This window comes from Ovis aries, chromosome 5, assembly GCF_016772045.2.
Source record: "Ovis aries strain OAR_USU_Benz2616 breed Rambouillet chromosome 5, ARS-UI_Ramb_v3.0, whole genome shotgun sequence".
NCBI classification, from domain to species: Eukaryota; Metazoa; Chordata; class Mammalia; order Artiodactyla; family Bovidae; genus Ovis; species Ovis aries.
In genome coordinates this window covers 38,936,802-38,945,723 of record NC_056058.1, presented here as the reverse complement: position 1 = coordinate 38,945,723, position 8,922 = coordinate 38,936,802, and the positions used below count along the sequence as shown (strand labels likewise).

At 36.4% G+C, this 8,922-nt stretch overlaps 1 protein-coding gene across 1 annotated transcript; it reads left to right on the top strand.

Annotated features, from left to right (window-relative positions):
• Positions 1–5,603: 5,603 nt before the first annotated feature.
• Positions 5,604–6,533, top strand: LOC114115007 (olfactory receptor 2G2-like). Its single transcript, XM_027970684.2, has one exon. It carries the CDS (start codon positions 5,604–5,606, stop codon positions 6,531–6,533), a length of 930 nt encoding a protein of 309 aa, XP_027826485.2.
• Positions 6,534–8,922: the final 2,389 nt, after the last annotated feature.

Sequence of the window (8,922 nt, the reverse complement as noted above, 5' to 3'; positions counted from 1 at the left end):
AACATATTTTAATTCCTCATGGCAATATATCTTAGATGCATGGAAAAAATTGATGGTAATATCCTAACTTTATATATAAAGACACTTAATTCTAGGGACATAAAACCGTTTCCCAAAGTTAGCCAGGTAGTCAGTGATCACTCTTAGAGCAAATGCCAAATCTCATGTTTTATCTAGTGAATTTCTAGGCAACTACACAGATTGCAGTCCTGTCCTGGCATCCTCTCAGAATCAATGCAACATAAACAGCCAAGACATTTTTCTCTGTTTCCGAAATGGTAAGAGCAGGCAGAACTTTCTGCAGCAAAGTATTGAGACCAGGTCATGCATTTTCTTTTCTAAGTGAAAAGCAGCTTCCAAACTCAACTATGAGAGGTGCAGTTCTCTGTATATCATGTAACAAACATTTGTAGATAAAGAGAAAACCCATTTGGAATTCTCTTATCAGAATGGCCTGTTCAGTAGTACCATGAGATGTTTGTTTTTATTTTCATGAATTGGATCAGAGAGAGTGGAAGGCAAAGCAGGAGGTCAGCAGACACTTACCTTTTCCTTCTTGCTGTTTTAGATCCCATTTCTATCACCTAGCCTCTGCTAAAGTCTTCAGAAAAATTGCTTGACATTTCCATTCATAAAATTACCCACATGGTTGTCATAGTTTGTAAAAATGCTGTGTGGATTTCTAGTACCTAAACACTCTAAGATCAATCAACTGCTGGTTGCAGCTTCTCTATCCCTCTGCTCTTTCCAGCTCTTGCACTTTAAGCTCCAGGCAATAATTTTCAGCTTCACTGATGATACCAGCTTATTTCAAGTCTGTTTTTTTTTTTTAACTCATCAGACTGCTGCTGCTTCTTGAAATAAACTTGTGCAACTCAAGAGCACGCTATAATCTTAAAAGCTCAACTCAAATACACTTTCTGAAATTTTTCTTTTATCTCCATTTTTTCTCCCCTTTGCTAAGCAACTATACCTAAAACTTCTCATTGTGCTTACTTCTTGAGTGTGCTTGTGCTTCTACTAGCCAGCAAAACTTCTGATACAAAATTCATGCTTTTAAAAATTTAATATTCCCCTTATATAGCATAGAATGTAGTATATATACAATAAATTTTGGTGGATACATTAGCTGATACAATGTCCAAGAGAAATAGTTAATTTGTAGTTATTCATCTAACATGTATAAATACTTTAATACATGCTGTTAAAAGGATAAGAAAACTGGTCCTCAATGTGTTTATGACTGAATAGAGAATAGTATAAAAATTAAGTATATATAGATTTGATATTGATGAAAAAGAGATGAAAACCGCAATCTTGATTCATTCTAAATTGTTTTGTTTTCAAGGTAGATGGAAAATCTCTGATCAGTAGACCAGGTATCATGGGATAATTGATGATATTACACACTGGTATTCTTTACTTTAGCCCCTTCCCTTTATTACAAAGTCTTCTTTCTGAATATTTAGATCTTTTCTTTGTTATTATATTATAGTGTAATATTTGAATATGTATCATAAGTTCATTATTCTAGATCTTCTGACTTGTATTTCATATATAATGAAGCATAATATATAATTATATATAATTGAATAAATAATAAATATATATTACTATATAAATATGTAAAATATTTCATATATTAAATGATAAAAGATAAATATATTATTAGATAAGCCACAAGCTCTTCTATTAAAATTTTATTTGGAAGTGACAGTGTTAGTTGCTCAGTCATGTTTGACTCTTTGTGACCATGTGGACAATAGCCTCTGTCCATGGAATACTCCAGGCAAGAACACTGGAGTGGGTTGCCATTCCCATCTTTAGGAGATCTTCCCAACCCAGGGATCAAACCTGGGTCTTTCATGTAGGAGGCAGATTGTTTACCATCTGAGCCACCAGGGAAGCCCAAGTTTTATTTCTTCCTGACCCAGGAATCGAACCTGGGTCTCCTGCATTGCAGGCAGACTCTTTACAGTCTGAGCCACCAGGGAAGCCTTAAGTTTTATTTATACATATTTATATATTGATTTTGACTTAACAATGATTTTTTGGAAACTATGCTAGATATGAAGGACATCAAGATAGTAGACATCACATTCAATACTCTTTAATGCTAATAATGTATAAGTATAGAAATACAGAGTTGTAGAAATGAATTGCAAAAGTGACTTCTGTAAAGATTTGCCAAAATGCTGATTAAATTGAGTCCTAAAGAATGTAAAAATATCTAAGCAGATGATGAGTATGAGTATGTAGTATCTGTATGAGTGAATACTATTAAAAATACAGTATGCAGTAAAACTTAACAATGGAAAACCACATTCTAAGTTTGGAGAACTGAAAGTGTTTCCTTCTGAGGCTTGGAAGGAGTTGCCAAAAGCCACCACATTTGGCTTCGGCATGACTATTGAGGGGCTAGTAAACTACATGAAGGACTCTTGACCTTGCATCTTAACACTCTCACCCATATATGAAATACAATATTTACTCACACCTTTATCCCCAACCAAAGCACTGCCATTCTAGATCCGCTATCTCAAACAGTCCTTACATTATCACTGTAAATTAGAACTATTCATCATCTCCATGTTGCAGTCAAGTAAACCAAAGCCCAGTGACATCTAGAGACTTATTCAAGATATACAACTAAGATGTGAAAGACCAAGACTTAAACCTTATCTGCCTCCAAAATCCTTGACTTTTCATCATGCTCCATAGACTTCCATTAACACAAGGAGAAGCAATGATTGCATGTGTGTCTAAGCATGATAAAGATGACTTTGGTGGTGTCTTGGTGGATTTTAATGACTCAAAAGAGAAATTTTGAAAACCTGTCTAAGACAACATACTTAGTGGTAAAAGAGATATAGTTTAAAAAATAAAAAACTTGACAGAATTGTTTTTAAATAAAAACTTCAGGACTAAAATTTTAGGTCTTAAAGTGTTACCCTTTTCAGCTACATTTGTATTTTAAGAGAGACTTGGGGCGTGATAAACATCCAAGTGTCAAAACTCTGGCAAATTAATCATTATCACTCCCCAAGTCTCTCTTAAAATACAAATGTAGCTGAAAAGGGTAACACTTTAAGACCTTAATTTTTGTCCTGAAGTTTTTATTTTAAAGAATCCTGTCAAGTTTTTTATTTTTTAAACTATATCTCTTTTACCACTAAGTCTTTTTTTTATATATATAATTTTTTTTTTTTTACTTTACGATACTGTATTGGTTTTGCCATACATTGACATGAATCCACCATGGGTGTACATGCTATCCCAAACATGAACCCCCTCCCACCTCCCTCCCCACAACATCCCTCTGGGTCATCCCCATCCACCAGCCCCAAGCATGCTGTATCCTGCATCGGACATAGACTGGCGATTCAATTCTTGCATGATAGTATACATGTTTCAATTCCATTCTCCCAAATAATCACACCCTCTCCTTCTCCCTCTGAGTCCAAAAGTCCGCTATACACATCTGTGTCTCTTTCCCTGTCTTACATACAGGGTCATCATTGCCATCTTTCTAAATTCCATATATATGTGTTAATATACTGTATTGGTGTTTTTTGTTCTGTCTTACTTCACTCTGTATAATGTCTTAATTATGACTAGGTATCAAATGAGTAGCTGGTAACAATACGTCATAGGTTGAGTGGGACTCTAGGTCAAAGTCTTCATGGAAAGAAAGGCTTCAAAACAGTGGTTTTTAATTTTGTTCTTGAACATTGTAGAAATGTTCAGTCTGATTTTTCCAGGCATCAACTGACTTGGAACTGAATTGATGCACACTGTTCTTAACTATTCAATCTTCTTATTTCATTATTTGTAAAACTTCAATAATTGTAACTTCTTCCTATTCACTGGCTCCATATCCCAATGGTAGTTAAATCCTAATAATTTTCACTTCATGCTCTGAAGCATTTCTTACATCCTATTGATATCAACTTCACTGTCTCTAATTGTGATTGTCTACACCGTTATGTTATGGACTTCCCAGGTAGTGCTAGTGGTAAAGAACCTACCTGCCAATTCAGGAGACACAAGAAATGTAGATTTGATCTCTGGGTGGGGAAGATCCCCTGGAGGAAGGCATGGCAACCCACTCCAGTTTTCTTGTCTAGAAAATCCCATGGACAGAGGAGCCTGGCGGGCTCCTTATGGACCTTATGTGTTCATAAGGTCACAAAGACTTGGACACTAGTGAAGTGAGTTAGCATGACACTGTTATTATTAGCTGCCTACATAGTTTCTGGGCTAGGCTATCTTTGGTTTAAAATGATTCTACACTGTGTAGGCATATTTATCTAGCAAAGGAAAATTTAAAGCAAACCAAAACCCTCCTACAAAGCCTAGGCTATGCAGATAATATGTATTGATATTGGTATGCTTGAAAAAGTGAGTCAAATTTACCTTGTATCCTATTCTGTTATGTTGCATAGTCAATAAGCAATAATCATGCTTCAAATTTAGTTCCTTTTTCCTATGACATCCTATAATGTACTCTCCATTTCTATACTCATTTCTTTTTTAAAAATACTTTTATTTATTTTTGACTATGTTTAGTCTTTGTTACCATGTGAGCTTTACTCTAGTTATGGAGAGTGGGGGCTATTCTCTAGCTGCAGTGCCACGTGGGCTCAGTAGTTGCGGCTCCTGGGCGCTACAGCACAGGCTCAATAGTTGTGGCACGTGCGCTCAGCTGCTCCATGGCACGTGGGATCAGCCCGGATCAGGGATCGAATCCGTATCTCCTGTATTGGCTGGTGGATTCTTTACCACTGAGTCACTAGGGAAGCCCTCTATATTTATATCTTACCGTCAAGACATGGTTTATTCTGTGACTGTTCTCATCTTTTTGAGAGCATAGTTGATTCAATCTAAGCCTTGTCCTCTACAGATTCTTCTCCCTACTCTACATTCTCATACGTACACTGCTTACACAGATAATAAGATGCATAGTCTCACATGTTTCATCATGGCCCTACCTTACTTAATCTATTTGGTAGATTCTGATAATGCACATTGAGGTTTATAATTCCTACATTCACTTCCTACAAAATTCCATTACTTTTATATCTAAAAAAATGATATTGATGAAAGGTGTTGAGAATTTCAACCTTGATGCCTTTTAAAACTTTGGTTTTATCCTCAAGATAAATGGAAAACCTGTGATCAACAGATCAGGCATGCCACTTCACAAGATAACCAATGATACCATACTCCAGTATCCTCTATTTTGGCCCTTTCTCTTTACCTATATCGAAAGTCTTATTTCTCAAAATCTAGATCTTAATTCCCTGGTGGCTCAGACGGTAAAAGAGACTGCCTACAATGTGGAAGACCCAGGTTCGATTCCTGGGTCAGGGAGACCCCCTGGAGAAGGAAATGGCAACCCACTCCTGTATTCTTGGAAAATGCCATAAACAGAGGAGCCTGGTAGGCTACAGTCCATGGGGTCGCAAAGAGTCGGACAGGACTGAGCAGCTTCATTTTCTTTCTTTCTAGATCTTAATTGCCAAGGGAATTGCTGTAAAATTCTTTCAGTTTCTGTTTAATGTGACTTCATCACTCTGGAGTGAATAATCAAAGCAAGAGTAATGCAGTGGACCAATGACAGCAAACTCCTTGGGTTCATCCTGGTAGGTTTTTCTGACCAACCTCAATTAGAGCTCATTCTCTTTGGGGTAATCTTGTTTCTTTACTTCATGACGCTCCTTGGCAACTCTACCATCATCCTCGTATCCCTCTTGGATTCTAAACTCCATAATCCCATGTACTTTTTCCTCTCCCATCTCTCCTTCCTGGACCTCTGCTTTACCAGCAGTATTGTTCCTCAGCTTTTGGTCAACCTGGGGAGTTCAGATAAGTCTATCACATATGGTGGCTGTGTGGTTCAGCTCTATGTCTCCCTTGCCCTGGGATCCACGGAGTGTGTCCTTCTGGCTGTAATGTCCTATGACCGTTATGTTGCGGTCTGCCGTCCTCTACATTATGCCTTTGTCATGCACCCTCGGGTCTGTAGCATCCTGGCCTCTATGGCGTGGCTCAGTGGGGTGACGACCACCCTCGTACAGTCCACCCTCACCCTACAACTCCCCTTTTGTGGGAATCGCAAAGTGGATCATTTCTTCTGTGAAGTTCCTGTGCTCATCAAGTTGGCTTGTGTGGACACCACTTTCAACCAGGCAGAACTCTTTGTGGCTAGTGTCTTATTCTTGGTGGTGCCGTTGTCACTCATCTTGATGTCCTATGGGAACATTGCTCAAGCAGTTCTGAAGATAAAGTCAGCCATTGGACGACGTAAAGCATTTAGGACCTGCTCTTCCCACCTGATGGTTGTCATCATCTTCTATGGAACCATTATCTTCATGTATCTCCAGCCAGCCAAGAGTAGATCCAAGGACCAGGGAAAGTTTGTGTCTCTCTTCTACACTGTGGTGACGCCCATGCTTAACCCCCTTATTTATACCCTGAGAAATAAGGAAGTCAAAATAGCACTGAAAAAATTTATGGGGAAAACTTTATGATTTAGTGAGGCATGATTGTCAAAAGATATTTAAAAGAGCATTATTAGGACAGTAATTTAATGGATGATGACTCAACAAATAATTCAGTTATGTTCATAACCTTATAAGTAAGTTTCCATAGAAAAATTTTAAACAGAGCTTGCAATTCTAAGTTGGACGAAGTTGAGTTTGAGTGCCCGTTTCATGACAGAATAGCTGTGTGACCCGAACAATTTGCATAACCTTTACATCAGCTATAAATATAAGCTGGAATGAATGATATTGAGCAGCTTAAATTAAAATTAGATTATTCTAGTTATTTTATTGCTTATAAAGTTTATTCATAAATTTATTTACTAGTCATAACTACATGAGTATTATACTTTTTCTTTTGCATGGATTGAAATATTTTAACCAATTACTTATGTCAGAAAGAACAAATCCTAAACATCCACACTATTATTCTTTCAGATAACCATGGATTCCTGAACCCCTCAGGTTGTGATCCCATTATACACCTTGCTCATTATTGCTGTGCTTTCCTCCTGTTTGACAATTTTCTGACTTTTTAGTGTTTCTCTCCCTAGTAGATTTTTAAGAATGGCAACTATGCTATGACCGGATCAAAGTTTAAAGTAAAATCTGTACAAAGGTGACTCCCAGATTTGTGCTTCAATATGGATATTTACTGTCTATATTTTCATGTTCAATTATGTATTTCACTTCTACACCTGGGTATATTAAAACAACCTCAGAATTAGTACATCAAAGCTAAGTCAAAAGCTCTCTGTTTTTTGGTTATTTTTTACTATTCTCAATATCACAAAATGGAACATACATCATCCCAACTCTGTCTCCTAGTTCATTTGCTGTTTGTAACTTATATACAGTCTTGTGGATTTTACCTTTTAGTTATCTCTCTAGTCTATCCACTTCTTTCCATTTTAATTTTCTACCGCAAGTGCACTTCTAAGATGGCCTCCTTACTAGGCAGAAGATATTTATTTAATGAACTAATCATATTTTCCATTATATATGTTACTAGGTACATGCAATTTTAACTCCTCATGAAACTTATATTTGTCTTATCTCCTTTATGAAGTACATTTGTTTATTAACAATTATTCAGGCATTGGGGACACAGATGTGAACAGAACAGCATCCACACTTCTAAAGGGTTTATATGCTAATCATCCAACTCAGTCCAATTGATAGATTTTCACTGTGTGATGGTATCTCTTGTCAAACAATAGAAGTCAATGTTAGATGGAGAAAAACCTCACTTTCATCAAATTGATTATAAAATCAAATTTATCTCAATATAATATTAATGGCTACATGCTTTTATTTTATTTGGATTTTTGATATTAAGCTGATACGGTTGCAAAGCAACATTATCTAGGCAGCAGCACCTCACCTTGAAGAAGGAAGGATGAGTTTATACTGTTATTTGCTAAATCACAACTATTTTAATATGTATTTAAGAAGAGAAAGAATTCATGGGTAAATTTTAAAGGGTCTGACAGCTTAGACAAATAGTCTTCAAGTGGTATGTTTCTGGTGACAGTGAGGACATTTTTCTTTAAAATGAATAGAAGACTTACATGATATATACACAGATATAGCAAGATATAACTGGAAATAAAATGCTTTCCACTATATTGAGGATGATGCAAGCATCTCTGAAATCCAAGTAAACTGGAGCTTAATAATAGAAAAATGAAAAGGAAAACAAGCTATGCAGCATAAGCTCTGACAGGTTTCTTTCTTTCTTTCTTTCTTTCTTTCTTTCTTTCTTTTTTTTTTTTTTTGGTAACATAAATGCCTGACTTAAGGTTTGATTACTGAGAGACCCATTTCAGGGGTGAATCCACTACACAGATGGCAATCCGACAAATTGTTGGCCACCTTACTTGAAAAAGAGACAGGCCACCTCCACCCAATAAGGCTCTTTTGTTTTAGAGATCATAGATCACTTCAACAACTGACCTTTTGGGCTCATGAGGACTTTTTTCTCTTTTGGCTTTCTTTCTTTGAAGCACATTAATTATATATATATACATATATATATATGCACACACACACATATATGTATATATTTGAACATTTCTCTTTTATAAATAAATTCACGTGTATCCTTTTTTTTTCAGATTTCACATGTAAGGGATATGATATATTTGTCTTTCTCTGGTTTGGGCACTTTAAATTTCTGCTCTTGTGTTTTAAGTTCACCTACAATAAAGGAACTTAAGAAATCCTAGGCTCCTACCCATGATTTCAATAAACTCAGAACCCCAAGCCCACTACTCTTCTCCCCAGCCCCATGTGGCCTCATGTGTGCTGGGTAATTGTTAAATCTTGTAAATAATAAAGCTTATTTTTCAAAGTTTCCTGAAGGTTATTGCTGAAG